The 18,657-nt window shown below is 38.0% G+C and overlaps 1 protein-coding gene across 1 annotated transcript; it reads left to right on the plus strand.

Moving 5' to 3' along the window:
• Nucleotides 1-249: 249 nt before the first annotated feature.
• On the plus strand, nt 250-18,507 carry emilin1a (elastin microfibril interfacer 1a). Its single transcript, XM_077735450.1, has 12 exons — nt 250-581; nt 8,928-9,044; nt 11,398-11,573; nt 12,252-12,351; nt 12,559-12,667; nt 13,143-13,310; nt 13,978-15,255; nt 15,737-16,151; nt 16,826-16,951; nt 17,079-17,096; nt 17,191-17,325; nt 17,630-18,507. Exons 1-12 carry the CDS (start codon nt 460-462, stop codon nt 17,947-17,949), a joined length of 3,084 nt encoding a protein of 1,027 aa, XP_077591576.1. The 5' UTR covers nt 250-459; the 3' UTR covers nt 17,950-18,507.
• The last annotated feature ends 150 nt before the right edge of the window (nt 18,508-18,657 follow it).

Consider the following 18,657-nt stretch of genomic DNA (forward strand, 5'->3'; position numbering starts at 1 on the left):
AGGCCATGAAGAAAAATGAAAGAATAAATGTGAATGATAGAGACTTAATAAATGTACACGCTAGGATCAAGGGAACAAAAAAATAAATACATAGTGGAGGAATTGTTTGCTTTAGCTTCACATACTTTTAGTGATTCACTATAATGGGGTTTTTAATGCTTGTGTACAGGGTGGTTTGAGAGGGGGAGGGATGGAGCAAGAAAGAGGGAGAGAGAGAGGGGGAGAGAGAGAGAGAAATGACGCAGAAAAGTTTCCCCTACTTGCCTCTGAGGAGGACTTACTCCACAGCCACTGTTCCATCCATTGATCACAAGTAAGAAGTTAAAAATGCACTTGACTGACTTCAGAGGATCCTCTCATCTTGTAACGCCATCATTATTGAGCTGTCGGTAACGTCTTGTACTTTTTGGGGGAATTAACTCTACGCCCAACGAAGAAAGACTTTGACAGGCAGCCACAATGGACCCAAAGATGAGGATGTTGTTTTACCTGATCGCTCTTGCTTTAGCGAGGCTGTCGTGGGGTCTTGGATATGCGGACCCCGCGGTTCGTAATGGGCAGCGCGCGGCTAGTAGACACAGGTTAGTGGCGCACACATGCTGTTTATACCCAAGAATACTGTGGAGTTTTATGACATTCTTTGATTCATACATGAACCATTCCACGTATGGAATACACTAAACATTATTTATTTATTCATCGGTCTATTTATTTATCCATTGGTCTATTTATTTATTAATCTATATATTTATTTATTTATCTATCTATTTATTTGTTTTTATGCATGTATGTATTTATGTATGTATGCATGCTTGCATTTATTTATTAAAAATGACATTATATAATATATAATATTGTAAATATAGATATTTTTCAAAATTTAATTAGGTATTTAAATTGCACATTTAAAATAAAAACACTAAATGTTCTCACTTGCCAATGGTGTTTATTACAAACAAAATGTGCTTTTAATCATTTTTCACTCACATTTTTTTGATTGATTGTTTCCTGGTGTTTTTTTTAGCTGATTAAGGCATTTAAAATAAGAGAGAGAAACATCTCTCTGCGCACCAAAGGATAAAATGTCAGATAATATAGACAATATATCAATGAGGATGCTTCTTGCATATTCATTTATTTGCAACATTTGCTAATGAGGAAAAGAAATATGTCATCAATGCTTATTTCTTTGAGGAAATATCACCCATTTATCCATCAATTGCCTTTAAATGCTGTTTATCCTGTTCAGGACTATGGAAAAGCTGCAGTTTAACCCTGTTGATTTAGGGACAGATTAAATCACTCATTCACCGTGCTGACAAAACACCTTTCAAACCCAGTCTATCCCAGTTGATTTTAGGCATAAGTGGCCAGCCAGTCACAGGGCACGAGGAGACAAACAACCATTCGCGCTCACATTCATACCTAGGGGCAATTTAGATTGTCAAACCAGCCTACTATATATGTTTTTGGCATGTGGGAGGAAACCGTAGTACCCAGAGAAAACCCACGCAGGCCCAGGGAGAACATGCAAGCTCCACACAGGTGGACCAACCTGGATTTGAACCTGGGACTTCAAAACTCTGAGGCCCGTGCACTAACCACTCATCCGAGAGTATACCAATCTCGCAAAAATAAACAATCCAAACTTGAATCTCATCAAATGGAGTACGTAGTCGTCACTAATCTGACATTTATTTTTTATTACACCTGATAATCAGAAGAACCATAGTTGGTGTGGTACTATGTTTAAATCGCTTTGGTTCAGGCAGCTTGGTTTCAATTCCCCACTGACTTACTATGTCAATTTGAAAATGAATGGTTGACTCTATGTGCCATGTGAGTGACATGCAATGACTGACAACAGTACAGAGTGTATTTAGCTTTTGCTGTTATAAGTCTCAGCACCTTATGACTGTGGACAGGTTAAGTGGTATATAGGAAATGAATGGCTAGATAGACACCTGATGCACAGTGGTGTGTAATTTACGGGAAACACTGGAGACATTTTTAAGCAGTCATATAACTGAACTGTCTCCATTCTATGACCACAGTGTTTCGAGGGGTTAGGAAAGAACTCAACTGGCCTCTCTACTAGTAGTTTATTACTCTGGTAAACGTTATGACTAGCTGAAGTTGATCTGTGTTTTGAAGCAAAGTTAATAAAGTCAAGTCCAAAGCTACTAAAATGAAAAATGCCCCTAAAGTCAAACTTAACTTTGGAGTAACTTGGTCTCAGTTAGTGCTGTTGCAGGACCACGGTATGTCATTAGTATGTGCTACAGAGTAATTGTGCTTATTTACCTTTAGACTGAGTAACGACATGATGTCATGGATAGCCTTGTGCTTGTTGTATGAATGAATAGCATGATTAGTTTTAGCTGAGCCAGTCAAGGATTATCCTGTACTGTAAGTACATGCATATGTGCGTATTTCATAGTAAAACGCATACATGCACCACAACAGAATGACAGACAGTTTATAGCATTACATGTGGTATACAGCTGCATTGGTGCTTACCATATGTTTGCACTTTGTGTGTACACGCGTGTATGTGTATTTGTATAAGAAAAAGTGTCTAGAGGTTGAGCTCCCGAAATATGAGCTTCTATTAGGTTTCTTTCAGCAACTCAGAAGAGTCAACTGCTTCTGTTTTTACTTCCTGAGTGATAGTACCTGGTTGGTGTACCTCTTTTGTGTAGATTTTTATTGTATAGGTTTTCTGTCAATACTTGGCACGGCATTCTTGAATAATATTATTGCTTTATCGTTGCTAAATCAAATAAACACAACAGCTCTATATCTAAAAAGGATAATACTGAGAATTATGGAACTTTTTCGAATGAAATGAAAACAAAAGAAAGAGTAACTTTTCAAGATTCTGCTTTTTTTTTTCACTTTAGTATTTAGTATCGAGCCAGCCAGCCCCCTTTCTCTAAAACAAGTAGGGGTCTGCATGGTTGAGTCCCTATGAACAAAAAACACCACATGGAAACCAAGATGGGAAAGAAGAATACATTGCAGGTTGACCCTCTGACATCTGTTTGAACTCAAATGATGTGTTTTGACAGATGTGTCTAGTAGGCTGCAAGTGCTAAAGGTGCTTGAATAAAGTGAAGACATCCAGCAGACATCTATTAAGACCGCTTATTGTCAGTGTCACTGTGATGAACTGGGCTGGTTTTGTTATAAAGCTGTAAAGAGTCTTCTCTTCTTTTAATTGACTTGCATGCCTCAATAACATTCCTGGAATAAGTAATATGGCTCATCCCAGAGAGTTTGGAATTATAAGATGGCATACCAGATGGATTGTTCCATTGATCCGGCATGGAAATATTTAATTTGTCCATCTGCTAATGATCAATTTGAGCCTTTTTTTCTGGGAGGAAACTTATAAATAAAAAAATATACGACTGCTGATTGGATGACAGGCCCGAAGGATGAGTGGATAATGCTTCCGCCTCGCAACTCTGGGGTCCTGGGTTAAAATCCAGATCGGTCTAACTGTGTGGAGTTTGCATGTGTAGGTTTTGTCCGGATACTCCGGTTTCCTCCCACATTTCAAAAACATGTAGGGTAGGCTGATTAGACACCCAAAATTGTATCATATCGATAGGCTCAAATATAATATAGCTTTAATTATTTGGTGAAGTATAGCAAGTAAAGCAAAGGGTTGAAATTGGTGTCTTTAATGCAATCTCTCAACCTTGGCGGCATTTTTGCAAGTTGCAGCTGCTTTCCATGTTCAGCCTAGCTTGGCACTTCTCGTCATCATAGCGATGAAAGCCCTACTCACCATTTGTTCTGCAGTAGAACAGGAAGGCTTAGAGCTTGTCCATTTTCATGAGACAGGATCAGCCCCTCAAAACAGGCTAAGCTTCAAGAGGCTTAATATCAGGGAGAAAGTGTGCTTATGTTTTTCTACTTGGTATATTTTGATGAAAGCACATCACAGATATGTTGTTATGACCTACGGAAACTTTTAAATTGGACTGGGAGGTGAGGGGGGGTTCACAATGCAGTGATCCAACACCATTGGCAGGAAATAAAGAACCAGGCCCAGCTACTAATAACACAAATCTGCAAGTAATCTACAGCACCTTAAAAAGGTTCATACTGTACTGTAATTGCCTAACCCCGAGAATAGAGTAATAGCACTAGACAACTGACGCTAACAGTTTCTTGGAATGGGAATGCCACCAGATGGCACAAATAACTGCAAAGAGTGAGTTTGTCAAAATGTCCCTCTTCCTTAATGGTGAATGAGTAAAATCAAATTGACAAAATGCATAAATGCTGCTGTAAACAATTGTTCGCAACAGGGGCCGAAACGTGGACGCAAAGACCCAAAACAAACATGGAGCAGGCAAGTGGTGAAAAACTAAAAAATATTTAGGTTTCTCAAAATCCACAAACAAAGTGTAAAATAAATACAGGGGAAGCAAAACAAACACAAGGAGCCAAAGCTAAGTTTCCGGATGCACTGGTAAAATCATCAAGTGTTTTGGTACGTAGAAAAAATCTTGGCAGATATTAAGATCTGAAACATTGTTCTGAGGGCTTAATCAGAAGGAGAATGCCACGTGAAAGTTCCATTTTAGATTCGTCATAATGAACATTGATTATGTTATCCGTTTTTCATTAATCAACATTACGTAATCTATATTTAAACAAAGTATTTGAAGGGCCATTTACACGAGACCGGTAACAGGGGAGAAAATGCATAAACTTTTCCAGATGTCCATATCATTTAGATGGAGATGGCGTTTTGGGTTGCAGTAACCGCAAAACTCTGTAAATTTCTTCCAGATTGGAAATAATGACGATTCTCTACTCGGTTGTTGTTGTTGTCTAAATGGTTGAAAACACTAAATTGAGATACGGTTCAAAACACAAAATTGAGTTTTAGTGGTATTTGTCTTCCATACTCCGAAACCATAGGTGGGCGTAATATTCGAATATGAATTTGAGAATGAATGGGAAGAAAATATATAGAGGGTGTCACAAACATGAGGCAATTCAAATACTTATGTAACGTACTACTTTCCAGGAGTCATGTTAACAATTTATTTAACCAAGAAATATAAAGTTCATCGGTGGGGTCATGCAGTGCAGTATAGTGTTTTTCCTGACCTGGTCAGAAGGGACGGCATACCAGCAGGCATTGCAATGTTACCAGGTAATTATAGTCGAATTATAGGATTTTCCTGGCCAAATCTTGGATTTCATCCAAATTCAGTCCGTTTGATTTTTTTGCAAATTAGGACAGTTGACAAATCTCTTTATATATGTAACTGAAAATGTGGGAATATTATCTATTTGAGTTCCAGCCATAGTAGACTAAATAACTCTTGTCTAACTTTCAGCATTTGTAAATTGATTTAAAAAAAATGTATTGAATAAATGTGCATTGTGAGTGAACTTGTATTGTAATGTGTTGCCCAACATTTCTGTTAAAGCTCAACCAAAAACAATTTTTTAAAAGCATGTTTTCCATAATAGGTCAAAAGTTAAAGCACTCCCAACCCACGCCTCTTAGTTGTCCCATTGCTGACGTGTGTAGACAAAGCTACTAAGGCTATATCATGGATCCTTTCTGTATATCTTAGTCAACGCTAGGCTAAACAATCTAAGAAAGGTTTACACAGTCATGCTGTCCCTAGATTTTGGAAAAGGTCCAAACAGAGAATAGTGTGGATGTGTGTATGGGGATGCGTGTATGCACGTGCGTAGTAACGCTTAAAACCCCTGGAAAGAAATGGAAGAATGTGTGTTCTTCCATTATGTTAAACCGCATGCAATCACTCAAGCTTGAGTGTGTCCACTCAAGTGTATACAACTGTGTATGCAGTGATATACCTTTACATCGACACTGAAGGGATACTTGACCCTAGGTCATAGTTCAAACATAGAGGCACACCCCTTCATTGAAGTTGCTGTTAGAGCCCTCCCTTGAAGGCAAATGAAAGGTACATCACAACAAAAGGGACTGCTTAGTTATTTCTTTGTTTAAGCATTCAGCTTCATTCCCCCATTTTTCCCATTTCATTTACTCATCCACTTGCCCTTTGTGTCACTGTTTTCACTAAACACTCCTGCTTTACCCAGATTTCTCCCTGCAATAGGTCATTGACAGAATATGTTAGGGTGGATTTCCCAGAACACTGGTGTGCTCAATGACAGTCTTGTATTTAAGATGCAGTTGGATTTAATGGATACTCAGCCAAGTGCGGTTGTTCGACACATGGTGAGTTATGGCCCTGTGAGCAGAAATATTAGATCAAGTTAAGGGACATTTATTTCACTGATCTGAACTGTCTTAATGGATGGTAATTGAGCTGATTCAACGTGAAGACCCGTGTTTTGATGAATTCCTTTGTACGGAGGTATAAATATTATTGTACATATATCTCCATACTACGTACTTGTAAGTAGAAGTGGACCAAGATATTTTTCAGCTGATATATCAGGCCGATTTATGGACTTTATCCAAGAGTATTCATTGGCTGATAAACAAACAAAAAAAGCTGATAAAGAAACTCATTTTGATCAGACAACTGGGAAACGAGAGTTAGACAGTGATGGCTCCGAAATGTATATTCTTTCAAAAGGTTCTGGGTGTATATTTAATATTATTTTTATCTGGATATCTATTATTTAATGTAAATTTTAAAATGCTATAATATTCGGACATAGTAAGGTCCAGACCTGCCCTAAGGCTGAAATGGGGAAATTATTGTGGAATGCCGTTTCTTGATATTTTTTTGTGGGTGCCACAAGGCTATTTCTGGTATGTGGAAAATGACTAACGGAAGAGTGATCCCATCAGATATAATGAAGGAGGATTCTACCAATGATGTTCTACAGCTTGTCATACACTTTCGTGGGAGGAAAAAGTGGTTTGCTCAGGGGATGGCTAACATGCACTTGGTATGAGGAAGTACATTTGAAGTACCATACAGATACATGAGTTTAGTCAATGAGATTGATGTAGAGACATGGTCACTTTAAGATTGCATTCCATCTGAATATTCACGCCTTGTCACTTACACATCAACAATCTACAAAAATACGAATTTGAAAAAACTAAATACATTCAGGATAGCAAATGAATTGCCTGTACCTCTGTGGTGTTCATTCATCCATTTTCAGAACCGCTTTATCCTCACTGGGGTCGCACGGGGTTCTGGAGTTGGATGAGGTAAAAAGCTATCCAACAGTGATTTGGTTCCAAGGAAACCTAAGTGGCAAAACAAAACACACAAAAGTTATAACAGAAAATGAAAGCTGTACTGGACTATATGAGAAGTTTATGGGCTTTTTTGCAAGTGTCATATTTAGTGGGTAAAAAATGTGATTCTAAGATTTTCTTTAGGTTTGCTTGATTGATATTCCATACATTTTTTAGATTGTTAATTCATACACCAGAGATTCAGTAGTAGTAGTATTCAATGAAGTAGGTGTTCAGTACATTTGATAGTGTTTAGGTTAGCACAAAAAGCCTTGCTGGCAGTAAGGGCTCACCTCTGTTTTACACAAAGCCATTTCTTTCCAGATTTAGGCATTAATGTTGATTTACTGGATTACAGTGTGGAATGCTTGACCTCACTCACCTAGAATGAAAAAGAAGGCAAATGTGTAACCTATTCAACAACAAACACAAGTGCAAAGATGCACAACAGTAATATTTATTAATTTTACTTGTGTTTTTTTGGTTGTCTTTTGGGTGGCTCGTGATCAGATGACCACCAATTCATGGTGGCCCCTACCTACTACATGTAGTTGGCTGGGATAGCCTCCAGCACCACACATGGCCCTTGTGAGAGTGTTTGATGCTCACATGTATAGCTCACAACATTATCATTGTATAAATATAAATGCTCCTCTTGACAATTCTTGGGACCCAGAAGGCCTTCAGGATGGAATGAGTCCTGTGTGCACACTCCAAAGAAGGGAAAAATCATGTCTGTATGTTCATAACTGAAGAGACATGTACCTGTTAAATAAGAAATATGATTATTTACATTCTATCGTGGATAGTCTGTGTACTGTCGAGTGGGATAACTGGATTTTTGCTTCTGCTTCTAAGCCATTGAAAAGTGATAATACATTGCTAGAGGCAACTCACTGAAAGACTATGTCCTTAAGACAGTGGAGATATAGAAGGACCAGACAGATTTATTACAGCTGTCTCTATTTTAGATGTTCTTCATTCCATTCTTCGGTTTTCCATTTTAAGTCCTGATGGAGAAATTTCCCCTCTCTAAGAATGTCCAAAACACACACAATGGGAACCAACCACAGAACATAACAAAGCTGAGTGGCAGCTGTGTTTGTGGTGGCAGAAAATGTCTGATGATTCCAGATGCAAGGTGGCAGATTACTGGCCCCACACCATCATAGCTGAGTTGCCAGCAAAAGTAAAATTAAAATGTAATAAAAGAAACTAAAGTATAGCAAGTGATAGGCAAGTGTGTGCATGGATTTTGCGGCGTATAGTAAACTTATAATGTATTCCTATAATTTATTAGTGTTATTAATTGGCAAATGGTGTAATAAATGTAACCAATCTAATGTTATCATAAACCAAAATATGGTAAACTTTATGTTGACCATTACTTTTGCTTGCAAATGTGTATGTTTTTTGGAGAAAGCCAACATAGAGTGTTAGAAAAGGCATACAATAATATCTATTGTTGAATTAGTGAAGTTGTTTTGATCCAATCTGACATTTTAACCAGGAAGCCTATTGAATGTACAAAATAATAAGCATGGTTTGAGATTTGATCTATGTTTTTTTCCTTGTTTTTCTGAGAAATAAATACTACCATTGTGAGCAGGTTGACTCTATGTATGTTTTTGTAAATCGGGACACTCATTAGTTGTCATTTCCTTTAGCTTGTTTTTTTTTTTGTGTGGTATCACAGGAACTGGTGTGCTTACGTGGTAACTCGAACCGTTAGCTGTGTGATGGAAGATGGCGTGGAGACATATATTAAACCAGACTACCAGCGTTGTACCTGGGGTCAGTGTCCTCGAGTAGCGTAAGTATTTATTATTATTTGTCACACACACACACACTGAAACCCCTAGGTTCAAGCATGCAATTCATTGCGTAACTCCAATTTTTCCCATTGGGATTCATGAAATAGTATTTTCCAGGGCCAAAACTGTTGCCTCCATAAAATATTTATGACTTCTGTATTTAGGAAAGTAGGATTTTAACAAAAAACAAATAACTAGTTGATTTATTGTAGAACACATGAAATTCCAAGAAAAAATATGCAATGTGAAACTTGTCAGGTTAAACTAAAAGCTTTCAAGGTGGTGTCTGGAGAAAACATGCAAACTCCACATAGAAAGGTCTGAACCCGGAACCGAACCCTCGATCCCAAAACTGTCAGGCTCACGTTCCAACTAGTCGCTCACTGATATGTATATTATATTATTTAAAAATTGAAATAAGAGTATAGAGGCCAAAGAGTACATTAACAGTAAGAACACACCCAAAAATCCCCTACTTCAAATTTAAACCGGTACAACCTTTGGGGATTTTCAGTCAATTTCCCACACATTCAAATAAATATGTAGCTCCTCATTAACTTCCTGGCTTTTATTGCCCGGGTATGTATCCTGTCTATTGGCACCATCTTGCCTTTTCCTGTCTAAGGATACTCATTTCACTTAGCACAGTTTTAATTTCAAGTCATCTTTCAGGAGTGTCTGGTCAGAGAGGATCTCACTTGTGGTTATCCGGCTGTATTGCCAGAATGTCACTATGTAAATGCTTACACCGCAAAGATTTGATTTCAATAAGGAAGTGCTGTACTCGAAACCACATATGTATCACTGTGTTGTCTGGAGAATATCCGGTGTCTTGAATTGAAGCACAAATCAACTCTAGATGGAATGGATTTCGTGATTTTCTCCAAATGTGGATCTTAGCCGCTTAGAGAAAGCATTCACCAAGCCTTCCCGATGTTTTTGTTCTATCGAAATAATAACCCCATTGTTGTGAACTCTGGCTCCTCCTTGATATTTGTGGCTGCCTCAATCAACGGCCTAAATCCAGGCTAAAACAAGAATGGAGCAAAAAAGGAGTTCCAGCCATCGTCAGTTAGAACGACAGCATACTGGAGAATAACATCTTGCACTCTTGTCCTTTTCTTTTCATAAATTTTCCTCCACTCCACCTTTTTCAGCTTTTTTTTTTTAGATATGTATATTTATATTTCCTCCGAGAGTAGGTCAGGTCTCTTTTTCTCACGCTATAATTGCAGAGAGCTGGAAGATGAAGATCTTTTCCACTGGCTGAGCATACGATACTTTGAGTGTTGCCTATGAAGAGTTAAGAAAGGCAACGACCCACTGAACAATTGCCTTTAACGCTCATTAATGAGCCTGATTCGATGCCAATAAAACTTTCTTCGGACTCCCAGTCCAATTCTGGGCTCTGTATTGTTTGGTTATTTAGACGTGTATGGTCCTCAATCACAAATCTGAATGGGACATTAATGAGGGGGAAAACCTGCCAAGATAAGCATTCAAGGTTCCCACTAACAGCAAGACATGGAAATATAGTAGTGGCTAAATATAGCTGATTTGTTGGAGTGTGAATAAGAAATAGCAATTGCAATGTTTAGAACGCTAAAATTTGAGTAGTCCCAATTGGAATCTACTGTATAGAAATAGGAAACATGCCAAACTTTTACTTTTTCTTGCCAAACAACCTGTCGTTCCCCTTTTTTTGGTTCTTTTTCTTTTATAATAATGATTATTATTCCTGTGACTATTTTAATGGTGCGTAACAAGCAAAGTCATCATTCAACTTACTGAAAGACAGTGTGTGGCTCATTTAGGCGGAGTGTACTTTTACAGCCTCAACCCAAACACTTATCGGCTGTCCTAAAATTAAACCTGGAAACTTAGAGGCGAGGTAAGAAGATCTCATCCTTTTAAGTGTTCAAAGTGATGTCATTCCTTTAAATGTCCAAGTGGATTGCTGATCAACTTTGTAAGTAGAATGTGTTTTGTCTCATAGGCCTCACTTTTTGCCATGCTGTTGTTTTTAGAAAATTCTTATCATGCCTTATGTTTTTATGGATGATGCGTAGTTAGTTTTCTTTATATTATAGTAATGATTAAAAAATGTAGATGAAAACATCAAATTTTAGTCACACAATGTCCCATCTAAAGAATCTGGAGCTTACATATGTGTTGAAATTAGTCATCTAAACTATTCCATTTATTTTAAGGGAATGCTAACATTGATTTGTCCTCTTTACAGCTTGGTATGACAATGTAAACTTTCACAAGAAATATGCAGAACTGCAGTTTGGCGTAGAAATATAAATATTACATTCATCTTGCTAATCAGGCAATTCCTTAAAAATTCAGGTACCGGACATACAGGAGGCCGAGGTACAAGGTGGCTTACAAGATGGTTACAGAAATGGAGTGGAAATGTTGCCATGGATATTCAGGAGAGGATTGCCACGAGGGGCCAGTCAATGGAGGGCGACCACTCGTTACACAGACAGGCCACACACAAGGCACCGGACAGAATGGAAATGGTAATGAACCGAATGCTGTCATACTTGTGTAGAATGAGATAGATGTATATATACATAGACTATATACACAAAATTATAACCAAGCAGAAAGAAGACAGCCTATACATTGAAGATGTCTTCGCTCATAGAAAAATAGTAACAAAATTATATCATTGTAATGTATTTCATAGTATAGTTTTATGACAGAGACCTTTGTTTTTAGATATGATGTAGTACGTTCCACAATCAGTGGCCCGTTATCCCAGTGGAAACCATCATACTGAGGCAGACAGATTCTGTACACAGCCAAAACCACACAATCTCAACTTAAATTCCAAATTACTTCCTGTTATCTAAATGAAACCTACAATACTTACAAAAAGAAGAAAGCACTTTGTCAATTATGTTGAATTTGACTAAACTGTCTTCCCAGAAAAATGGAAGCCTTTTCTAGTTTGTTATGAGTTCCATATTGTTTTGATTTCTGTAGAAAGAATTACTGAGCATGCCAAAATCACTTTGCCATTAATTACATGCTGAAATGACAATTCACCACACTTTTCTTCTTACTTTGTATAAACACATTCCCCCACCTGTTATCTACCAAATACCAGACATGCAGACACAAAGTCTCTTTAACCTGTCTCCAGTCCAGTGACCAATCTTCCAATACCAGGTTTACTTTTTCTTTATACACAGGTGACAGTGAAAAGGTCAAACAGTTGGAACAGACAATCAACGGCCTTGCCAAAGACCTCCAGAACATGCACACCTCTATTCAAGATCTACACCAGAAGTTGTATGTGGATGTTTTTCCCCTGCTTTAAAATCCAACTAGTTATCTTTTAAAAAAAAAGATAGATAGCCTGAAAAGTGCCCCTTTATTGACTACCGTATTTTGCAGTCTAAATAGGGGGATGAAAAAGTATAATAAATGGGCTTTAATGCCACTTTATTGCATTTTGCTCTTGTAACTCAAGGTAATGTTAACTATTGTCTTATACAGTTCAGTCCTAAACGGAGCTGTTGTGCCAGCTGATTCCGCCCAGCCACATATGAAGGAAACGATAAACAACATCAACACGAAGCTGGACCATCTCTACAATAGAACACAGGTAAACTTATTACTTAAAAAAATAGAACATGAATAACCTCGCAGAAATGTTTTTTTTTAATTCACTGACTTCCTTAGCTATTCCTGTTTTACTTGCTTGAACAATACATAAATAAATAAATAGTTTTTATTACTTTGTTACAGAAAAACTATCATAGAAATAAAGGTACTCTAGAAGTTTCTCTTTGCTATTTATTTCTCTCCAAGTAGAGATCTGAGCATCCAAGCAGGCTTATTCCTTTCAGTTTATTGTAGAAATGTTCCACTCTGGAAAATTGATAGATGCTGCATAGGCCAGTTCGCTCTAATAAAACTACACAGTAAACTTTGCTTTCACAGATGCCATGACTGCTGTGCTGTAGGTTAGTAATATAGTAACCTAGTGATACCCATGTGTAATATGAGTTAATCCACTGTGATGGACAAGGATTCTGACAAACTACACATAAACCTTTTGATTTGGAATATTTCTACAGGTCCATGATCAGACCCTGCTCAACATTAACAACCACTTAGAGAATGGTGGAGGCAATGACCTAGATGGGGCCACCGTAGGACACCAAGGGAACCAACTGAACACACTCAAGGAACAAATACTGACCGAATTGGAGAGAAGAGTGACTCTGTCCTGCTCTGCCTGCCAGGTGAAGCTTGATGATACATAAATAGATGTTGGCATTAGATTAACACTAGGTGCCTTTTTTGGAACCTGTCTATTTACTCAGGTGCCTTTCTTCTGCGATATTAGTAAATGTCTTGGTGTCAGGAAGCAAGTAGCGTAAAGTAATGCTAGGAAGTATTATCAAGATCTGCTCTCATTCTCCCCAGAGGTCGAGGAGAATGTATAAACCCATTTAAAGCCATAACTTTGCTCTCCATAAACAATGAGTCACTTCTGGCCGCGTTCACCTTTCATGGTTCTTTACACGGCGTGTGGATATTCATTGCCTATCAGTGCCCCTCAAAAGCAGTGTTTGGATGAGGTAGAGTTTTAAAGGAAATTAAAAAGACATGTGTGTGCATATTTGTACTTTAGAATTATTTGTTTTGTTGCTAGCTTGTCTGAATCTTTGTAGGAACACTGTTTATTTTCCCTGTTCTTCTTCAATTCAGTATTAAGTATTATGTTGCACTTCTCGCTTTTTCGGGGAGTTACTTTGCTGTGATTGAAATACATTTTGATAAAGCAACAATGAAATCCTAAAGAGGTTTCATGCATATAAGAGTTGAGAGCATGTGTTATCTCTCACACTGATGAAAGTCAACACTGTGACAATAGAAACAACAGATTTGTCATTTTCTGATATTCAGGCTGGTGTGGAGGACATGAGGAGGCAGCAAGAGGAAGACAGAGAAAGAGTAAGAGCCCTGGAAAAGATCGTCAGCTCCATGGATCAACATTTTAGGCAGACGCTTCAAATCATTCGCAGTGAGACTGAAAACTCCCAGACTTGCTGCAAAACGCTTACCGAAATGGAGACGAGATTGTCAGATCTGGATATCCAGGTCACTTCCACTGCCAGCAAATGTGACACTATTAAAGGGCAACTGGATAAGGAGCTGTCTGGAAGCGGAGGAGTAAAGGGATGGGTGACCGAGGATAGGATGAATGGAAAACTTAGGGAGTTGGAAAAGAGGATGAACAATACAATGAGAAAAACTGACCAACGATGTATTAACACCGGCAACAATATAAAGGATAGCGTCCAAAGAGATGTAACGCTGTTACAAAACATGGTATTGAGTCAGCTGGATGATCATAGCTTCAAAATAGGAAAGATCGAGCTTGACGTTGCTGTACTTGGAGACACTGTAACAGATCACAGTCGACGTTTAATCCATCTGGAGAATGTGACAACTATCTTGGATAGAAATTTAATCGCAACTACAAAAATGTGTAATGACACTTGTGGGCGAAGTGGAAAAGACCATATGACTGAAGACACTGTAAAAACCTTGGAATGGAGAGTTGTGGCAAACCAAGGGGAAATCCAGAAATTTAACACAAGATTAAATGATTTGTCTGTGTCAGGTGACTCACTAGTAGATACGATTATTAACCTAACAGATGATGTCAAAAAGATTATTGCTGTGACAGGCAAGGACGGTGAAAACTTCAATAGGATAGTCACAGAAGTTGAAACAATAAGCCAGGATTGGGAAGACTGTTCTGTTTGTACTAATGTGGAGGAAGACTTACGTTTACTGGCCAACTCCACCACCATCGGCCTCAATAAGTGTCAGACCGAGTTGAACGATATGCGTAGAAAGGTGGATTCAGGAGAAACAGTGTGTTCCCAGGTATGCTCGAACCTTCAAGAAGAGGTAGGGCGATTAAAAGAAGAAGTGGAAAAGAGCAACGAACAGTGTAAAATCAACATTAAAGATATAAAGAATCGCTTGAACGGTCACACTGACCACAATGGAAGATTGGGAGGCGATCTGAAGTCCATCCAAGGGGAGCTATCTAAGTTCATGGTCACATTCCGCTCCATTAATGACACTTTGAAGGGCATGGATAACACTATACAGACGCATGGGTACGCACTAGATGATCTGACTGACACTAAAGAAAAGACTAATTCTGAGGTAATGCTATGATTTTGATATTAATACTGATATTCCGTATTTTCACGACTATAAGGCACACCCTCAATGAATGACACATTTTTTGTTTCCATATATAAAGCACACTGGATTATAAGGCTCCCTGTTTATTTTTGAGAAAATGTAAAACTTTTAAGTGCGCCTTATAGTTGTGAAAATACGGTACTATTTCTTTGTACTATGAACTATTTACGACTGGAGATTGTTTTGGTACATTTTTATTGCACAACAAATTGTTGAAATAGTTTTCCTAATTTTTAATATCCTTTTAGAATTTAAAAATATTTATTTCAAACGTGTCATTGCGACAGTTTTATTTTATGTGTTATTTCATTGAAACATATGGAATTAAACATACCTTTACTTTATGAACTGTAACATTCACATATTTTGGCTTTGTCTCTGTGGTACCTTACAAAAATAGACTCGAAAACTGTCTAACCTGCTTCTTTTTTTGTTAAAGGTGGATAACTTGAAGAATGATTTGGACGAACACGTCCTTGACTCAAACATTCGATTTGGAAACCTTGGCAAAGATATTGAAGTGATCAGAAGTAACTATGTCACAGAGATTGGAGAGTGTCGGCGAGCAAGCAATGGCCTAGAACACCGCTTCTCCAAATTAGAGAAACTGTGCGGGCGCTTCGACTCTTTTTCAGACAGTTTGCAGCGTATCAAGGAGGGCCTGAACCAACATGTATCTGGACTATGGAGCTGCGTCAATGGGCTCAATGTAACAGTCACATCTCAAGGACATAGTATTGATAATATCCAAAATGTCCAGTTAGTGAATGTTCACTCCAAGATACACAGGCTCAACTCATCCCTACTGGACTTAACAAGGGAGTTCCATGATTTTATACGACAAGATTTCATGGGTAAGACTCAGAGGATGCATGTCATGGGAACTGACTTTGAGAAAAGATATACAGTTTGGTTAATGCGAGGCAATATAAAAATAGAAGAAAGAAAGAATTTGGACTGTCAAGTGTTCACTTAAGAGCGTATATACTGTGTGAAAGAGGAGTTTTAGTCAACATCTTGGTAAAAAAAACTCAAGTTACACTAGGTTTAAGATTGTGTAGTAGATATTCTTGCATACTGTGAAGATTTCAGGTTTCTCAAGCCATTGATCTTGAGAAAAGATGCTCCAAAAGATTTTTATTCGGACATTTCAAGAGGAATTGCTGTGTTTAAACATTATGTCCTTTATTTATTTAAGACATGTACACAATGGCACGGAGGTCTGATGCTGGTTGAGATAGGAATGAGACCATTATTATCGAACCAGCAATGTTCTACTATTAACTGTACTGATCCCAGCTGACTATTTATAATGGTTTCTATGTCAATCACTACTCAAGCATTCATTCATATCAACACCAATTGTTATTTTTAGAGTCAAATCCAAGATTTAGTCCACATGTGCAAATCACTCTCTACACATACTTCCAATTTTAACCCCATTGGAGTAAAACATACTGAAAACTTGCTAAGTAACATCACTTAACCCACATAATCCAAATCCATCCTAAATATTTATTTCATCCAGGTCCACGTGGTCTACCAGGACCCAAAGGAGAGCGAGGGCTATCTGGACCCGGGGGAGCTTTGGGACCCCAAGGAAAAGTGGGGCCTCCTGGTGAACAGGGCCAACAAGGACCAGCTGGACCCCCAGGTAGAAACAACCAATTTTCACTCGTTATGTGCAATTGGCTGTCTGAAATAACGGTTAAATTCCGTCTTTCAAGAAACTTGAAATCTGCCATTTTAACTAAATACTTGTTTCTCATCTTATTTTCTAGGCCTCAGAGGTGAACAGGGTACGTGTTGTTTTTACTAAACATCACATGAAAGATCCCATTACTGTTTCATCTGTTTAAACTTAAATTCCTTTTCTCTCACCCCCACTTTAAGGTCTTGCAGGGTCTGACGCCCATGTGCCAAGACTTTCATTCTCCACAGCGCTAACTCGACCAATGAGGGGTGTTGGAACGATTGCTTTTAACAAAGTATTTGTCAATGAAAACGATGTCTATAACCCAAGAACAGGTAGGAATATGCACATTTTCTTTTTCCAAGGCCAAGTAGACCAAAATCAAATACAGCTGCATACAGAAAAATGTTTTAATTATTTGGACTGTATATATTTTCTAAGTGGACACATTTACTATTCTAGTGAGTGAATGTGTTATGATTGGTAACGTCTAGCACCATTAATGGCACTGAAAGATGAGCATTGACATTCAGTTTAAGAGAATACGACTCTATTCTGTATTTGCAGTATGAATGAGCTAAAAAAGTGTGCCACGGGCCGCATCTTTGACACCCCTGGTCTGTATCGTATGTCCTACAGGCTACTTCACTGCTCCAGTGAGAGGGAGGTACTTTTTCAGTGGAATTTTAACGGGCCATAAGAACATGAAGATCGAGGCAGTATTATCCAAATCCAACACTGGTGTGGCTCGAGTTGATTCAGCTGGGTATCAGCCTGAAGGCTTGGAGAAGCCAATGGCGGAAGCAGAACACATACCTGGAGCTCTAGCAGTCTTCAACATTATCCTGCCAATGGAGAAAGGTGATACTGTTTGTATCGATTTGGTCTCTGGCAAGTTGGCCTACTCCTCAGAACCCTTGACCATCTTCAGTGGAATGTTGCTGTATGAGACAATATGATTGGATGGATGTCAGTAATAGAACGTGGAGTCTTTTACGTGGACAAAGCAAACAGGCAGTCTCGAAGACTAAAGCTATTCAAGGTCTCTTGAGAGGATACAAGGGGTTCTCTCAGGGAATTGTGGACTTTAAATAAAAAGATTCCACTTGTACCTAATTATTTTTCTTTTACAACTTCAAGGAGACACTTGATTCATTCTCAACAAGTCATTATGGTTTTCAAAGCTTTTACAATGTAACAAATGTGGATTTCATGCCAAAAACTTGAATATTACTTATTTGCAATAACATAGCTTTTTGATGACACAAAGAAAGGAGCATATGAGAATATTCATTCGTAATGATGACCAATATTTTAAGGCCAAAGTTTTGATTCTGACCACAAGTAGTTTCCCATAAACAGCCAACTGTACCAGAAAAATGTTGAGGGAAATAAGTGGGAGGGAGACAATGTTTAAACCACCTTTCCTTGCTGTTTCAAGGCATTTTTTGTCCAAAATGTCGTTTAAAGTCAGAATATGTACACTACTACCAAAAAATAAAGGGAACACTGAAGTTTTTGAGTGTACCCTTTATTTATTTATTCTAACAGTATAGCCATTCAGCAGCTAACAATACTTTTAATGTTTTTTTTCTGTTTAAAAAAAGTTATTTTTAGTAAGCTATTAAATGAGCACCAAGAATATTCCCATTAAAATCAAAGCATTG

The sequence above is a fragment of the Stigmatopora nigra genome, chromosome 2 (genome assembly GCF_051989575.1).
Source record: "Stigmatopora nigra isolate UIUO_SnigA chromosome 2, RoL_Snig_1.1, whole genome shotgun sequence".
In the NCBI taxonomy this organism is placed as follows: domain Eukaryota; kingdom Metazoa; phylum Chordata; class Actinopteri; order Syngnathiformes; family Syngnathidae; genus Stigmatopora; species Stigmatopora nigra.